The sequence below is a fragment of the Onychomys torridus genome, chromosome 15 (genome assembly GCF_903995425.1).
Source record: "Onychomys torridus chromosome 15, mOncTor1.1, whole genome shotgun sequence".
In the NCBI taxonomy this organism is placed as follows: domain Eukaryota; kingdom Metazoa; phylum Chordata; class Mammalia; order Rodentia; family Cricetidae; genus Onychomys; species Onychomys torridus.
In genome coordinates, this window is record NC_050457.1 from 46,274,609 (window position 1) to 46,293,116 (window position 18,508).

General features: G+C 37.9%; 1 protein-coding gene and 1 pseudogene across 4 annotated transcripts in view; both read left to right on the forward strand.

Annotated features, from left to right (window-relative positions):
- The window catches only part of Rictor (RPTOR independent companion of MTOR complex 2), a 102,897-nt gene that overhangs the window by 67,408 nt on the left and 16,981 nt on the right, over positions 1–18,508 (forward strand). For all 4 annotated transcript variants that reach the window (XM_036206858.1, XM_036206860.1, XM_036206859.1 and 1 more), the window contains exons 16-30: positions 406–506; positions 2,158–2,323; positions 2,947–3,048; positions 3,171–3,217; positions 7,423–7,558; positions 8,219–8,418; positions 8,778–8,904; positions 9,401–9,565; positions 9,728–9,804; positions 10,745–10,823; positions 15,028–15,137; positions 15,559–15,646; positions 16,329–16,421; positions 16,865–16,971; positions 17,299–17,528. In XM_036206858.1, the coding sequence (XP_036062751.1) occupies positions 406–506; positions 2,158–2,323; positions 2,947–3,048; positions 3,171–3,217; positions 7,423–7,558; positions 8,219–8,418; positions 8,778–8,904; positions 9,401–9,565; positions 9,728–9,804; positions 10,745–10,823; positions 15,028–15,137; positions 15,559–15,646; positions 16,329–16,421; positions 16,865–16,971; positions 17,299–17,528 (1,828 nt within the window). The remainder of the gene's footprint in view (positions 1–405; positions 507–2,157; positions 2,324–2,946; positions 3,049–3,170; positions 3,218–7,422; positions 7,559–8,218; positions 8,419–8,777; positions 8,905–9,400; positions 9,566–9,727; positions 9,805–10,744; positions 10,824–15,027; positions 15,138–15,558; positions 15,647–16,328; positions 16,422–16,864; positions 16,972–17,298; positions 17,529–18,508) is intronic.
- On the forward strand, positions 9,037–9,189 carry LOC118596588 (annotated as a pseudogene).

Sequence of the window (18,508 nt, forward strand, 5' to 3'; positions counted from 1 at the left end):
TTGGTTGTGTGATTAACTTTTGTTCTCATTGTTTTAAAAATTTTTTAATTGTGTGTGTACACATGGGTGCATTGTGCAGTTGTGACATGGCGCGTTGGGGGTCGGAGGATGACTTTGGAGGAGTTGGTTCTCACTTTCTACCATGTGGGTCCTAGGATAAAACTCTGGTCCTCATATTTAATGGCAAATACCTTGTCCTGTGGCTCATATTTAATGGCAAATACCCTGTCCTGTGGAGCCATCTCACTGGCTCCAACCTGTCCTCCTTACTGGAATTCAATGGGATTAAAAATTATAAGTATGTGTGGGTGGAAATAAGTTCATGAAAAGCCTTGGGGGTCTTACAAACATATGATTATTCTGTAGGAAACTAAACTTGTTTATAAAATGTCATGTTCCGTATAGGCAAACACAATTCTTCCTCATTCGCATAGCCATCATTTACACTGCTTGCCAACTCTTATGAATATGGCTGCATCATTCGATATTCCCAAGGAAAAGAGACTGTAAGTATTAGAGCTTTAGCAAAGTGTGCTTAATATATTTGATACCTTCCTAGAAAATCTTCTCTTTAAACAGGGAGAGAAAACAAGCAGTGTGGAAGGTTGTGCTTGGAAAATTCCCTTTGCAAACCTCAAGGAGGGAAAGTTATGATTTTCAAAATATTTATTAATTTGTATTTGAGACTAAAATCATTAGCAAATGATATATTGACCCATTTCCTTCCATGTTTCTGAACAAAGACAAAGGTTTTCCTGTATGACTGAGTGGTGAGTTTCTGTTTTTGTTTTAATTTGTTTGTTTTTATGATCTGGAAAAAGTTATATACGTCAACCACATTTTCCCCTGGTAATGTAAGTGAAATGCAGTTCACTAGCTCTTTGAAGCTATGAACTTTTCTTTGAAATTACACATTCTTCAACAGTTTAATTAGCTTTAGTAAAATAAATGCTTACAAATGGACCAATAATTAGTTGTTTTAATTTTGCCAAAAAAATAGACGGGAGACATACAGTTCAGCTGAGGCATTAGCAGAACAGTGTAGTACTAACTGGAGGCTTACAGTGCACTACTGAAGCTTTCAGTTCTCTTTTGTTGTTCCATGATGGAAGTGAATGCTTTCTTAAAACTCTCTCAAAGCAAGGTCACAGATCTCAGAGATCATTAGGAATAAAACAATATGCTTAAAATAACAGAATAGTAGTAGTCCTAAGTTTCTCTTTAGCTTCCTAAGTCCTCTTTACCTAAGACAGATTAAGTACTTGCTAACCTGACTGCATCCTAAGGGTTTTAGACTCCATGTACCAAAAGTTCTAGAGTTGGGATTTGGTTGCTGCCAAATTCTTCAAAATTATACTTTTACATATAACATAGAAATCATTAAATAATTCTAAACGATCCTAATTATGGTCATTAGTCAATGCCAAAGATAGAGTCAGTTCAGTTGCTACTAGGATCATTGATTATATTGATGGACAGTGAAGTTCTATTGCAACTTCATGTAAACAGAAATCAGTCTCGAGTAGAAATAGACTATGTGAAAAACAAAGCTTTACAGCATTAATAAGAAACTGGGTTCTCGACTTTATGTAAATACTTGTGAGTATGTGTGTGTTTTGGGGGTGGTGCACTTGGCATACATGTAGAAGCAGGGTGTTTCCCTCTTCTTTTCTCCACCTCACTCTGTGAGGCAGGATCTCTCACTGAACCAGCTTGGCCTTTTGGCTAGGCTGGCCAAGTCGCCACTGATTTTCAGGATCTGGGCTCTGCTTGTCTTCCTCAATCACTGAGGGTACAGGTGCACGCTGCAGTGCCAACTTTTTTGTGGGGACTAGGGTTCCAGACTTAGATACCCCTGATGCTTGCAAAGCAAACACCTTACCCATTGAACCGTCTTGCCAATACTGCATAAGGACTTCTTAAAACCAGCACATAAAATGGGCCCACCGCCCCAGTGAAAGTCTGAATCAAAGTGAGAGTCTTTAGTAAATTGGCAGTGCTGATGTGTTGTGATTATGCTCCCCTGCTTGAGTAAATGTTTCTTCAGTTTGCTTAGTAATCTCTGTTCTTGATTTATGTAAGTTTAAATGACTTCGCAGCCATGGCTTTAAAAGTGTGCTCGTCTTGCTCTAGTGGTGGTTTTTCTTTCCTCCTTAGTCGAGCCAGTGCGGCTCTGAACTGTTTAAAACGCTTCCATGAAATGAAGAAGCGAGGACCTAAGCCTTACAGCCTTCATTTAGATCACATCATTCAGAAAGCCATTGCAACACATCAGAAACGGGACCACTACCTGCGAGTTCAGAAAGATATATTTGTTCTCAAGGTACCGACAGGAGTGTTAGTTTCCTAACTCTCAACACCTGGATTGGCGTGTGCTTATTCTTGTCTGGGTTTTCAGTTTCATTGAAGCATGTGGGTTTTCAAATTGGTAGGTTGAACATGCCGAGGAACCTGGAGCTGGGTGGGTTAGGTATATGGGAGGGTAAAGTGTGTGTTGTGGATGTTTGTGTGAGTCCAGAGAACAACAGTGTTCTCTTCCTCAGACACCATGTGCCTTGAGTTAATTTGTTTTTGTTTATTTTTGAGACAGGGTCTCTCACTGACTAAAAACTCACCGCATAGGCTGGGCGGGCTGGGCTGGCCAGCAGCCCAGCATTCCCCTTGTACCTTCTTCCACAGTACTGGGATGACAAAGTGTGTATGTCATCAGTCTCAGCATGTGTAGGTTCTGGGGATTGAACTCGGGTCCTCTTGCTTGTAAGGCAAGCACTTTAGTAACCATTTCCCTACCCTAGTTTTTTTTTTTTTTTTTTTTTAATTTTTATTAGCTTTTTGAAAATAATTATTGAGTATCATTGATGATACCCCCCCCCTTCTCGTTTTTAAAGTTGGTTTTCTGATGTGAGCATAGATTGCTTCATTGACCTTACTGTCTGGTGATTGTAGGACACAGAAGAAGCTCTTCTAATAAACCTTAGGGATAGCCAAGTCCTTCAACATAAAGAAAATCTCGAATGGAATTGGAATCTCATTGGGACCATTCTTAAGGTATGATAGAATACTTCCTGGAGACTGCTAAATTGTCATTTTATTGGTATCATTTATTATAGTCATATGCTTAGGAATTGTTAAATATATATTATTTAATATAAGATATTATGTTTTTCTAGTGGCCAAATGTAAATCTAAGAAACTATAAGGATGAACAGCTACACAGGTATGTAAAAGCTATTGTGCATTTAAATTTGAAGAACTGAAATTTATATTGTGGATTAATGCCTGCTAAAAGTAATCATTGAGTTTTTTAAAAGGTGCTTATATTTTATGTGCAGTCTTGTAATCAGATGCACCAGCTAATTTTCTCATTACTTATATTCTTCTTCCAGCTATGATCTTTATGATAAGTTACTTACGCTAGGTAGCTTTATATGGGTCATGGTCTTAATCCTGACACAAGGATGGTGATAAGATATGGTGTCTGTTTTTATTGAACACTTGTGCTTGCATGCCCTTCATCTTCTGAGAGCTATCTCCTTCCTAACTCTCCTCATCGGCACTGTAAAACATGCTGATGTCATAGCATAGAACATGGAAATCTGCTACACTGTAAAGCATGCTGACATCATAGCACATGCAGCACATGAAGCTGCCACACTGAAAAGCATGCAGATGTCATAGCACAGAGCAGGGGAAGCCACCATACTGTAAAGCATGCTGACTTCATGGCACTCTCAACACATGAAGCTGCTAGACTGTAAAGCATTCGAATGTCATAGCACATGCAGCAGCACGTGAAGCTGCTCTCTGCTGTACCTGTGTGCTTTTACTCCTGAATGACTAAACAGCTACTGTTACCCATCTCTGTAGTTAGAGTTTTCCTGCCTGGCCCAGTCAGGACAAATCTCTCTTACCCGCCAGTCCCACAGTCGCTCAGACCCAACTAAGAAAGCACACAGAAACTTATATTGCTTACAAACTGTATGGCCGAGGCAGGCTGCTTGTTATCTACTTTTTCTATCTTAAATTAACCCATTTCTGTTAGTCTATACTTTGCCACATGGCTTGTGGCTTACCAGTGTCTTTACATGTTGCTTCTCATGGCGGCAGCGGCTGGTGGTGTCTCTCCCCAGTCTTCTACTTCCCAGAATTCTCTTATCTCTTGTCCCGCCTATACTTCCTGCCTGGCCACTGGCCAATCAGAATTTTATTTACACAGAGCCATATCCACAGCACTTCCCTTTTTCTTTTTTTTTTTTTTTTAAGGAAGGTTTTAACTTTTACATAGTACAATTACATATAACAAAACAATTACCTAGCAAGAATTACAGTTACAATATTAAAGAAGATATCCTATCTATCTTATATTTGTGAGTCTAAGGTTTTATATCTAACTTATCTTGTATCATAACTGAGGAAATTATAACTATCTAGTCTTCAACCACATCAAAGACCTCAGAAGGATATAATATTACCTGAGAACCGGGAGAAGGATGCAAGCACTTTTCGGGAGTCTTGCAGGGTAGACAGAGACAGCTGGCAGCCTGGACAGTCACCTAATGTTCCTTTGTAAAGTTGGGGCATCTGTCTTCAGCCCACAGGGCTAGAGTCTCTTGGTCACTTCTCTCAGTGTCCTGTAGAATGTCTGGCAGTTTCCTCTGCGAAGCAGGAACCTGAAGGACCATTTTGTCAAGCAAAGTTCAGTGGTCACCTTCCTATGGGTCCTGCATGTCCAGTTGATCGAGCAGTCCAGGCAAGAACAGTTTCTTGCCCAAATGGCTATTTTTGCCAAGGTGAAGATAAACTCCATATGAAGTGTCTTCAATGCCCATCCTCCTCTCTGAAGTAAATCGGTGCTGCCAGGAGCAGACATGTCTCACTGTCCAGAAAGTCTAAATTTTAAAAGTATTTTAAATGCCATATTCTGTAGGTATTTGAAGTATTTGAAGATTACCTATCTATCTGAACTATGTCTATGTATATCTAGAAGACTTAACTAACATGGCTACGAGTATGATTATCATAGATGACTAATTATTAATCTATTTTTAATTATCCATTTCAATTTAAAATGAGCTATACAAACATAATACCTTAAACACGAGTAGAAATATATACATAGTATAACAAAATTAACTTTAAGTTTGCATCAATAGACTAAAATCTAAACCAATGTAAAACATTTTAAACAAGTTGTTGTTCTTTAGAAGTAAGTTCCTTAATCTACCCTTTCATCCTATTATTTCTATATCATATCCCCTCTTTTTCTTTAGAAAGAGATCACATTTATAATCAACCTGCTTTAAATAAAAATATTGGCTTTTCTCTGTCCCACACCAGAGGGCTCTTCTGATTTGGGACATAAGAATATCTTAACTTTTCCTTTTAACAATGTGCTTGGGTTTAGAAAAGGAGTGAGCCAATTCCATTTCCAAAGCCAGCTTGATAATTTTGGGAATGTGGGCGTAGTTTCTCTTACTACTTCCTGCTGGAGGGGGGCGCTGTATCTTATGGGGACATAAAGAAAATTTTAGGATTATGGAGTAGTCCATGAGGGTGAACCTCTGAGCCAGTTGCCTTGAAAGCATTCTGGATGTTGGATCATCTGGGCCATGGTGTCATCGGAGACCTTTCAGGTGGTCTTGGCTGATCAAAACTGATGTATCTTAATCTGGAACAAATCCACAGCCTCTGGCTTTCTGTGGAAACAAAAGCAGAGACTCTTTTCCAAAGCAACATATCCTTATATCCAAATTTTGAAGTCAAGTTACCTTTAAAATTTACATATTTGTTTAACTCAACTGCTTTTACGACCAAATCTTTTTCTGCAGTTAAAAATCCCAAAGACAACATAAACCAGATTCTCTGTGTAATATCCATCTTTGTAAGACTGAAACACTGCTGTGGCTGCTGGCTCCGCCCACCTCAGCTTTCCAACATGGCGGTGATAGTTTACCACCAGCTCTGGGTCTGGAGCCATGTGTACCATCAACTATCAGAAGCAGTTCTATCAAAGCAGCGCATAGCCCAGAAACCTTTTTTTTTTTTTTTTTTTAAACTAGCAAAGGCTAAATCCACCACGCAGCAGAGTAAAGTGTCGCTTATAGAGTCTTCATTCCCGCCACACTGCAGGTCAGACAATCACGCCAGGAACTCGCCATAGTAGCTCAAACAGGCAGGCTGCCGCTAACTTGAGAGAGACAACTAGGAAGTTCTTTTTAGCTCTGTTTTAGAATCTTTTTTCTCAAGGTTTAGGGGGAAATTCTTGCCAACACGTTGGACGCCATTTGTAGTTAGAGTTTTCCTGCCTGGCCCAGTCAGGACAAATCTCTCTTACCCGCCAGTCCCACAGTCGCTCAGACCCAACTAAGAAAGCACACAGAAACTTATATTGCTTACAAACTGTATGGCCGAGGCAGGCTGCTTGTTATCTACTTTTTCTATCTTAAATTAACCCATTTCTGTTAGTCTATACTTTGCCACATGGCTTGTGGCTTACCAGTGTCTTTACATGTTGCTTCTCATGGCGGCAGCGGCTGGTGGTGTCTCTCCCCAGTCTTCTACTTCCCAGAATTCTCTTATCTCTTGTCCCGCCTATACTTCCTGCCTGGCCACTGGCCAATCAGAATTTTATTTACACAGAGCCATATCCACAGCACATCTCCTTGGATAAAAAGGCCTCTACTTTACCTAGAGAAGTCCATACCATTTCTTATATTGTATTCAGATTTAATGATACATAACTTAATGGTTATATCAGGTTTTGAGAAATAGAATAGACAAGTTACAGTGAAATTAAGCATGGTACTCTTGATATTCTTTAAGAATAAAATAATGATATCGTAATAAATTTGCTTTGTAACTCCTGTACATAGCTACCTTTCTGGGTTACAATGTAGTAGATGAAGTTAAGGTGAACTGTATTAAGTGAGTACAACAATGAAAGTTAGTGGAATATGTTCATAAATTGAGTTAAGTTGATGTCTGTAGAAGGCTTCCTTATATCTCTCCAGCCTTCCAGTCTAGATGTGTTATATCAGTTTGCAGTTTTGTTGCTGTTGGGGGTGTGGTGGTGGTTTTTAGTTTTGTACTTTGGTCTTTTGAGGCACGAATTTGCTATGTAGCCCAGGCTATCCTGAAACCCACTAAATGGCTTATCCTGGCTTTGAGCTACTGCTCTGTCTGCCCTTACTTTCTGAGGGGTGAGGCTTTTAAATGTATGCCCATGTCTGGTTATGTCTGCCCTTTGCCTACTAGGTCTCACTGTAAAATTCTTAGTCAACCAACACATTTTCCAGTGATTCCCTTTTTAAATGTTGTGAAGTGTACCAAGGTGCTTAGCAATTTTCCTAACCTGTGCTCATGATTCTTGTCAAAATAATTGTTTGGTTTCTTACTTTGTTGCTAATTTCATCTTGATTTTAGGTTCGTGCGTAGACTTCTTTATTTTTACAAGCCCAGCAGTAAGCTCTATGCTAGTCTGGATCTGGACTTTGCCAAGTCCAAGCAGCTCACAGTTGTCGGTTGTCAGTTTACAGAGTTTCTTCTTGAGTCTGAAGAGGTAAGCCTTCCAGAGACTTTGACAACACATAGTTTTTGTTGACCCTGACCCCTCTTTTCCCCCTCTATCACTACCCTTTAATACACACTTTATTTTCCCTCTTTTAAAGAAAAGCCATACTACATAGCTCTGACTGGCCTGGATTTACTATGTAGGTCACATTGGCCTTGAACTCTATCACACCTGCCCTCTGGTTCACTTTTCCCCTAGTTTTGGTATAGGCTTTGTTTGAAATACAAGCTTAGACCTGTATTTGAATCCCAACTTAGTTCACCTAGGTAAGAAACGTTAGGGAATTATCCACCCTCTAGATGGCCTGGTTTACTCTCAGATAAGATGGGCAAATGGAAAAATAAAGAGAATCTCTAGATAGTTTTGTTGTTATTGTTTTGGGGTACGGGGGGAGAGAATTTGTCTGTGTAACATTCCTGGCTATCCTGGAACTTGCTTTTTAGACCAGGCTGGCCTGGAACTCACTGAGATCTACCTGCTTCTGCCTCCCAAATGTTGGGATTAAAGGTGTGCATTACCACCGACTGGCTACTTACTTTTTTTTTTTTTAATTCAAAGGCTTAAACTCTAGAAATTCAGTGTTTCTGTTACCAGTGACTTCTATCACTAAGATTTTTATGGCTATAAGAGATGACTTTCTAATTACAGGATGGGCAGGGATACTTAGAAGATCTCGTGAAAGATATTGTTCAGTGGCTCAATGCATCATCTGGGATGAAACCTGAGCGAAGCCTTCAGAACAACGGTTTGCTGACCACCCTTAGTCAACACTACTTCTTATTCATTGGAACACTCTCCTGTCATCCTCATGGCGTCAAAATGCTGGAAAAATGCAGTGTCTTTCAGTGGTGAGCAGTCTCACATTGTATGGCAGAGTGAACCTAAACTTTGGTCTTAATGAGTCCAGATACACAGTATGCTTTTTATTTAGTCTGTGTACGTGTGTTTGGTAAATACTTTTCTTGGAAATATTTATATAGGATTTGAAAAATGTATGCTGAATTATTTTCACATGCCCATCTCCTAAAATAGTAATCATCTAATGGATTCATTAATGAATGAATCACCTGATCTAATCAAGTTGTCTGTTTTGAATATGCATAATTTTCTGTTTGTCAGTCATATTTCAGTTAAACTGGAGAAAAATGTATTGAAATAGTTAATGAATCAACGCAATAATTTATACTTAAAAATTCTTCTTTTTTAGTCTTCTTAATCTTTGCTCCTTGAAAAACCAAGATCACCTGCTGAAACTCACTGTTTCTAGCCTAGACTATAGCAGAGATGGATTAGCCAGAGTGATTCTTTCAAAAATTCTCACGGCAGCTACTGATGTGAGTATACCATGGGAGATAAAGCTGTAGTTTTATATCAATCCATCCCAATATTTTATAAACTATAGGCTAAGTCACTATCAATTTTACACTAAGTAAACTAAGAATATGGGATGGAAATTGAGTTAACCCTAACTTACCTAGCAAGGGACATTCTGTGATCACAGAAATGGTTTTTCTAGGATCTGTCATACTCACCATATGCTGACCCCTGTGATTTCCTAAAATACAAGAAACTTGGTGCATAATTTATGGTAGTTAAGGATTTCATTCACATATTCTGTTCAGAAAACATTTTTTTAATGCCTCTGAGGAACTCCATATTAGAACCCCTTTAAGTTAAAAGAATGAGGCTCCTAGTTAGAAAGAGAATGTTAATATCAGATATTAGCTGTACCCTGAATTTAGTCTTTCTGTCCTTTGCAAGTAGAAGGGCTTTTTCACAATGTTGGTAAATGTCTATGATGACTTTTAATATGTTCCTTTATCTCTCTAGGCCTGCAGACTGTATGCAACAAAACATTTAAGGGTTTTATTGAGAGCTAATGTTGAATTCTTCAACAATTGGGGAATTGAGTTACTAGTGACTCAGCTACATGATAAAAACAAAACAATTTCTTCTGAAGCGCTGGATATCCTTGATGAAGCTTGTGAAGACAAGGTGAAATTGAGTTATATTGTTGTTATAATGAAACATTTAGGCCGAAGTTTATTAAAATGTTCCATTTTAACTAGCAATATCACAAAAGCACAGTATGGAAAAGTGTTTTGTAACAGAGAATATGCTGTCTTTGCATAATTATTAACTTGATCATCCCTTTAGGCCAATCTTCATGCTCTTATTCAGATGAAACCAGCCTTATCCCACCTTGGAGACAAGGGCTTGCTTCTCCTCCTGAGGTAAGTATTAAGAACATTTTCGTATGGTGATATTCTTTGTTGTACCCTCCTGGTCATGTATATTAATGTTAGATCCAAATCTGACTAGGAAATACTTTGAATTTATTTTAAACTTCTGAACCATGCCTATTTTAGAATTGAGCTTTTCCTTGTTTTGTTTGTGTGCTTGTGTTTAGTATATGTCTCATGCTTTTTATGAAGTTTATTTTTATCAGGTTTGCTCTTTTTGCAAAATTTATCTGTTTATTTATCTATCTGTTGTGAAATTTATCTATTGTGAAAATTTATTTGCAATTGAAAAAAAAATTGGAAGGTCAATGACAGTTTTGTTAGAGTTTAAAAGAGAAAAAGCCTAGGGCAGACAAACAGTAAAACCTCAGCAGCTGCCCAGAGGCAGACAGTGGAGAAGGACAAAAGGCCTTACTTTAATCTGGCATAGAGGTCAGATCACGCACACAAGTATCTATCTACATGGTGGGGAGGGAAACTAGAGAGAGTAAGGATGACCAGAATGTTGGGGGAATCCAAAAGTTTAGGAAAGAAAGAGAAGAAAGGAGAACATGGGCTTTTCTCAATTGGGTGGATATAGGCTACATGGTTGCAGTGCTATGGACTTGAGACCCAGTCATGGATTTGGGTAATGGCTGATGTGGCTTCTTCCAGCTGAAAAGGGGCGTCAGGTGGGTGGTGGTCACGGTATCCCTTTAGCATGTCGGTCTAAACCATTCCAAAAATGCACCAGTTTTTTTGTTTGTATAACTGTCAGATGTAGGGAGAAAGAGAAGTCCTAGTGTTTGAAATTTTAATAAATTATAGTTAAACTTTTTTATTTTAGACAGGGGATTATTCCAAGCTCTGTTTGTTTCTTAAGCATATTTATGTTATTTTAGATCTTTTTTTTTTCACTCAGTGTTTCAACTATGATTGTTCTTATTTACAGATTTCTCTCCATTCCAAAAGGATTTTCCTACCTGAATGAAAGGGGTTATGTAGCAAAACAATTGGAAAAATGGCACAAGGTAACTTCTTATTAAACAACAAGATTCAATGTGTATACTTTTCTCTTTATAATTCAGATGAATCTGTACTACATGAGACCTTATCTTCAAACAAACAAAAACAAATCATATTGTCTTAGGCTTTCTATTGCTATGAAGAAACACCATGACCATAGCAACTCTTACAAGCAGCAAAACATTTAATTGGGGCTGGTTTACAGTTTCAGAGGTTTAGTCTATTATCATCGTGGTGGGACATGGCATCATGTAGGCAGACATGGTGCTGGAGAAGGAGCTGAGAGTCTTCAGGTAGCAGAAGCAACTGTGTCCCACACTAGGCATAGCTTTGAGTATATGAGACCTTAGAGCCTGCCCACACAGTGACACACTTTCTGCATCAGGGCCACACCTACTCCAACAGGGCCATACTTCCTAATAGTTCCACTTCCTATGGACCAAGTATGAGTCTACAGGGGCCATTTACATTCATACCACCACACATACGTAATGCTAAATTCTGTTAAATTTATACAGATATGGTATACTTAATCTGCTTCCTAACTAATTTCTTCTTTTTTTTTTTTTTAAGTTGATTGATTCTGTGTGTGCTGTGTGTTGTGAATGTCATGACAGGCACATGGACACCAGAGGACAACTTGTGGGAATTGGTCCTCTCCTTCCATCATGTAGATCTTAGGAATTAAACTCTGATCATCACACTTGACAGCAAGCACCTTTACATGGACCATTTTATTGTCCCTGTTTGTTTTGACTGCATTCTGTTGAATTTAACTTTGATTGTGTGTTTTACTACCCTGATTTCTTTGACACCAGTCCTTTTGTTCTTGGATCTCTTATACAGACTGACATAGCTCTGCTGTGCAAAATGAATTTTTCTAAATGAGGCAAGGTTGAAAACAGTTCTATGTAAGCAGATATAACCATCTTACACTTTATTTTAGTGTGCTACCTTTGATGAATCTGAGAGTAGACTTGTGCTTTCATAGTTGTAAGTGACGGCACAGGGAAACCATTGAACTACAGCACTCCATGATTGGAAGGAAGGTTGATTTGGAATTACGAAGCTGCCATGTGGCTATCTTTCCAATGGTAGATCGAGAATAGCCAAAGGCATTCTGGGGAAGTCCAAAGCTGCAATGGCTACCTCTCAGGAGGCAGAGAGGATAGCAAAAGGCTGGGTAAAGTCTTGCCAGTTTAAGGAGAGCAGGTAACTGCAGGGTCTGAGACATGTAGTCCAGAACAGCCTGGAAGAAAGTGTGGGGCTTGGATTTGTGTTTTGGTATGAGCTAATAGGGACGTAGACATCTGCCCCATTTGCTGGAAGTGGGGGAGATACCAGAAGTGGCTCTTCCCAGACAACAACTTAATTCAGCCCATTTCACAGGTTTCTGAGGAATTCTGAGTGTTAATTTTTGTCCTCCATCAGTCCTGTTTAACCATCAGAGCTGAGTCCAGATTGTCATTTAGGACATTGTCAGTGGCACTGTCATTTGGGGGGTTTGGAGTTTGAGGGGATTGGGACCAGTAGTGGCATGTATGGCCCACAGAAACTGAAATACTTACTCCCAGACATTTTATAGAAAAGTTTGTCTGCTTTTCATAGAAATGGTGATTTTTGAGAGGAGAGATGTGTATAATAAATATATAGGCCATACTTTATTTCTCCAAACTTTGTAGATAATTGCTTATGCAATTAATCCAGCTATTGAATATTTGCTTTCATCATATATGTCATTGACTCTTCTAATTGTGATTTAGCAGCTGCTTTGGAAAGCATGGTACTTTATAATTGCCTTTTTATTTCTTTGGTATTTTAGCTATCTATAACTGATTTCCAACAAACTGGATTTAGAAGCATAAAAGAAATTCTCACCACTGTGCCTTTCAGCCAATTTTAATTGTGATCATTTCTTCTTGCTCCTAGGTGAAGTGTTAGGCAGATCTGACAGCTTTTCTTGTCGGCTAGTAAACAGTTTATCTGTTTTTAAGGTTATACAGCATCCAAGTAGCATAGTACTGGAATTTTCCTCCTGCAGTTTTACTCTTCTCACCCAGCCCAGGACTGCGGTTGGCTTCCATCAGTGGAGAAAGGATAGGGTCTTTACTCCCCGCCCCTTTCCTTCCTCTCTTTTTGTGTTAATTAGTTTATTATTTTTGTATATGGGTATTTTGCTTACATATATGTATGTCTGTGTACCACATGTGTGCCTGGTGAGGGTGCCAGACCCCCTGCAACTGAAGTTATAGATAGATGTGAGCCTCTATGTAGGTGCTGAGAAGCAAACTGGGTCCAAACAGCAGCCAGTGCTTTTACCCAGTGAGCCATCTCTCCAGCCCTTTCTTGTTGGAGTGTAGGTTTCACACCTCTCCAGGTTTGGAACAGGAAGAAGGGGTTGGGAACATTCTTTCTCACTTAGTACAATCTTATGGGCTTGTTAGCTCTAAATGGGGTGATTCATAATGCTGAGTCTTTCTTAAGGGCTACTTTCATGGACCTCTCATGTACAGCTCTTAACAAGGGCAGTGTTTTCTGTCTTCGGGCTGCCTGTTTACATCTCCTAGTAGTAGTTGTCCACATTTGACTTGGAGGGGTGTGTCTCTTTGCCCTTCCAGGTCAATATTTTTGGATTAAATCCTCGAAATAATACCTATCAGAAACTCGATCTGTTTCCTAGCTTTCGGCAATAGTGCTGACTGTTGCTAGTATTTCCAGTTGTCACTGGAAGAGATCACTGAGTATATACCTCATGGATAATAACTAATCCTGTAAGAAGTTCAAATACTTGCCTTGATGAGGTTTTCTTGTACTGACATTTTTATTAGAGGCAAGGCATGTATAATGATAATATTTAATTTACTGTTATAGAGTAAATACAAAACCTCATGACCAGGAAGAGCTTTCTGTGCACCTCGCAGGGCACTAAGTTAAGTGCCTGACTGACATAGTCTTTGGTTTATAATTCAGTTTTCTCTACCCCCTTATGGAGTCTTCTCTGAAGATGCTGTCCCTTCACAATTTGTTTTTATGCACTTGGATGTGGTGTCCAGCTGTAAGCATGCATATATATATATATATATATATATATATATATATATATATATATATATATATGCTTTATTCAAAATACAGAGGAATGAATTCAGTTTGCAAATGTAAATAAAACAATTTTCATTTAACACTTTAACTTTCCAGAGCGATGTATTCAGATCTACCTCATTCTTTTTTTAAACTGTGTGTGAGCTCTGTGTATGTGTATTTTAAGGGGAGGGAGGAGGGAGGGATGCACACATACATGCATGCATGTGCTATGAACCATGTGTGGTAGTCACAGAACAGCTTGAAGGAGTCATTCATCTCCTTTTATCACGTAATCTCCCGAGATTGAACTGCTTGTCAGGCTTGGTAGCAGGAGTCTTTTCCTGTTAAGCTCACTCAATGGCTACTGCTATATTTTTTTAGTGACTGTGAAGTATTGCCAATCCTGTTATTAATGTATATTTAGATTGAGCCCAACACAACCTAATTTTTTAAATAAATGGTACTTGCTCAATATTATTACATAGAGATATGTATAAAGATACATATTTCATAGTTTTGAAAGTATATAAATTGGATTAAATTTTTAAAATATAATGGTTACCATAAAAAAGAATCAGATTTTAATTTCTAATAAATACTGCTGAATTGCCTTTCAAATTGGATTTACCAATTTTTGCTGACAGCTTGAAATGGAAAACTTTTGTAATAAAGATAGCAATATGGTATACTCAACCTAAAACATTGAAATGGAATTTTTTCCCAAGGGTGTGTAGGAAAATAAATTTATATTTGACCTGATTTAAAAATATAAGGTAAAAGAATTTAACTTAAAAACACTGACATTATATAATTCAATTAATTTTCATTTTTGAATTTATACTGAATATCTTCAGAGTTTAATAAGACAACTTTTTCAAGGAAGTGAAAATTCAAATATGACAGAAACCATTATTTGCTCACTTGGTAAGATGGAGAAGCTGGGTAGAACACTTTGAGATGGGGTAGAACATTTGCCTTTATAACTCATCCTTTACCTTTTCCAAAAACTTGTGAACATACTTTTTATTTTTCCTGTATTTATTCTTCAAAGATTTGCTAAATATCTGACACAATGTAGTGATGGCCATTATGAAACTATAAAATTAAAACAATACTATCTTCTAGGAATATAATTCAAAATATGTTGACTTGATTGAGGAACAACTTAATGAAGCGCTCACTACATACAGGAAGCCTATTGATGGTGATAACTACGTTCGTCGGAGTAACCAAAGGTAGAGTCCAGTCAGTTGGTCCATGTCAGATTTAAAATCAGCTTTTCCTAGATCATTTTAAAATGATGGAGGATTTCTGTACACTGATGGAGGAAACTCTGCACAGCAGTGCTCACTCCAAGTTTCCAGTTGTGTGTGTTGCATGCTGTACATGCTTTGTTTTGACCCACGTAGATTGCTCCATGTTCTCAACCCAGTCTGCTTTTCTAGCTCCAGCTTACTTACCATAACCTCTGAGACCTGACAGAACTATTTTTTTCCTCAGAGAGATCCTCATAGGTTCATACCTTTATTGATTTATTAGAAATCATATCTTATCAATAATTGCTTATTATTAAGTCATGCTTATTTAATAGTTGCTTACTTAATTAGCATATTTAAGTATGTTAGTAGCTTTCTCAGTCATCTTTTATCATGCTAGATTACAACGACCTCATGTCTATCTGCCCGTACACCTTTATGGACAACTGGTACACCACAAAACAGGCTGCCATTTATTGGAAGTACAGGTAAAAACATAATAAGCGGGGTTGGGGATTTAGCTCAGTGGTAGAGCACTTGCCTAGCTTGTCTAGCTTTAGAGTCTGTTTGATCCACAGGAGCCATGTGGTGGAGGGAAAGATGTAATTTGTGTGGGTTTTCCTCTGCTATCTGTAAATGTGCTACAGCATGCACGTGTGCATATCCACACATAGAATGTTTAAAAATATATCTAAAACTTATACTTATAGGTACTAAGTACTTCATATGTAAAAGATTAACTCATGAGACCTTGTAAGGCAGGTGCCATTATCCCTTAGAGATTAGGAATTCAAGGCATGGGGAAGTTAAGTAACTTTTTAGTAGCTGATTAGTTGTGTAGAGTTAGCTTCAACTCAGGTCTGTATTCTTCACAATTTATTGAAGAAATTATAATCACACATATGAAAAAACTTAAGTTGTTTTCTTCCTTGCATCCGAGGTTGAGCTGAACCTTAATGCAGATTTGTTAGTGACAAGTCCGAATATGAACTCAGAACCTATGCACCATTTGGCTTCTAGATAAGCTCTGTGTAAAGTCACTCTTGGAATTCTAAATGTGCACAAATGACCAAAGCAAACCTTTGGTTGACTTGTGATACAGTATGAGAAAATATTTTAGAAGCATAACATATTTTTATTTATTTATGTGGTACTTCTTTCTTTCTCCAGAATGTTATCACAGAACTCTGTCACAATGTTCGTACTCCAGACTTGGATAAATGGGAAGAAATTAAAAAGCTGAAAGCCTCTCTTTGGGCCTTGGTTTGTAATAAACACTTGATCTTTACAATGTTATGGGTTTTGTTTTTTAGGCTCTTCCCACTAATAATAAAATTATTTTACTTTGAACTTGTTGTTAGATTAATATTCAAAGACCAAGATTGTTCTTACCAATTTAAAGGTTATTCTTATGCTGAGGAAATAGATGATTAAGCTATTAGTGTTTTACCTTTGTTCTCCTTCTAAGACAAGCAGCATGTTTTGCTTACTCTTAGCATACCTTATTTAAGGTTTTGTTTTTACCTTGCAGAGACTTTCTCTCCCTCTCTCCCTCCCTCTCTCCCTTTCTCCCTCTCTCCCTCTCTCTTTCTCTCTCTCCCTCCCTCCTCCCCCCCCCCTCTTAGTTGGATTTAAATTTGTTTCTTGGTAGCTTTTAAAATTTCTTCACTATATTAGTCATAAATATTTGATATTATTTTTTTTAGGGAAATATTGGCTCATCGAATTGGGGGCTTAATTTGCTACAGGAAGAAAATGTGATTCCAGATATACTAAAACTTGCAAAACAGTGTGAGGTTCTTTCCATCAGAGGGTATGTTACGTACCTGAGAAGTGAATATATTCTTACTCACAAATAGATGTGAGGCAAAGTAGCTCATGATTCATAATTGTTAATTTAAATGTGCTTTGTTAGGATCCTTTGTAATGCCTTCATTTTGTTTTAATTATTTTTATTAAGGAGATTTACATGGTTTTTATTGTGATTCATTTATTTGTCATTAGATTTCATGCATTTTAAATATCTTCTTAAGGAAAATGTAGATACCCATGTAGCAGATTATTTTATAGTTATTTAAGAAATCTCACCTTGTAATTATAAACTGTTTTTCTATGTGTTTGTTTTGTTTTGAACCTGCAGGACCTGTGTCTATGTTCTTGGGCTCATAGCTAAAACCAAGCAAGGCTGTGACATTCTAAAGTGTCATAGCTGGGACTCTGTGAGGCACAGTCGCAAGCACCTGTGGCCAGTGGTTCCAGATGATGTGGAGCAGCTCTGCAGTGAGCTCTCGTCTGTCCCAAGCACCCTCAGTTTGAACTCTGAGTCTACCAGCTCCAGACATAACAGCGAAAGTGAATCTGCACCATCAAGTCAGTATTGTGATACATGCCTGTCAAGTCAATCTATGGGCATTTTTATTGGTGATTTCAAAGCTTACTGCGTTTGTTACATTCTAAGTTTACACTTCTCTTTTCTACTTAGTTTTTGGACTATTAGGAGATAGAGTCTTGTATAACCTGGAACTTGCTAAATAGCCAGATTATATTCTTCCTGCCTCTGTCTTCTGAGTGCTGAGAGTACAGGCATGTAGCCGCACTCAAGCCCAAGTTTGTTTACAAAATAATGGTTTGGTGGTGATGCCCTATTAAAGGCTGCTCTCTTCTCACAACAGAGATCACAGCCTCCAGCCTAACCAGTTCTCTCACGTGCTTTTAAGATAGTGTTTGGGAATTGTGTGCTCAGAGATGATAAGTCACATATCAGAGAAATCACTTCTGTTTGTTTTCAGAACAAACAGATCTAGCAAGATTTTATCTACCTTCATTTACTTAATACTTTCCTTCTTTTTATTAACTATATATAAGTGAAGTAGAATATATTTGCTAAGAGAGTCATATCTTCACTAGATGTTACATAGTGTGGGAGCTACAGATATAGCTCAGTAGTAGAGCACTTTCCTGTTTTATGTGAAGCTCTGGGTTTATGCTCCAAACTGAGGGAGAAAAGGAAATTGGTGGAAGTGTTAAAAGATAGGATGTCAGAAATAAATGATGCATGAAACAAATGATTCAAGAGTTGAGTGCTATATTCCATCAAGAAAGAAGAAAAAAAATGTTGTCCATTATGCTACTCCATATTCTTTATTACATGGTGAAACTTGATTTTTGAGAGATTGCATCTGAGAAGATACATCTTAGAGTTCACAGATATAGAAAGCTAGTGTAATGTGCAAGTTCATTAGGATTTCACTTTGTCTTTTTCAAAATGTATTTAAAGTTCTTAATGATTACTCAACAGAACAGTTACAAATAGAATAAATCTTATTGGTACCATTAGACACCTGGGTTAA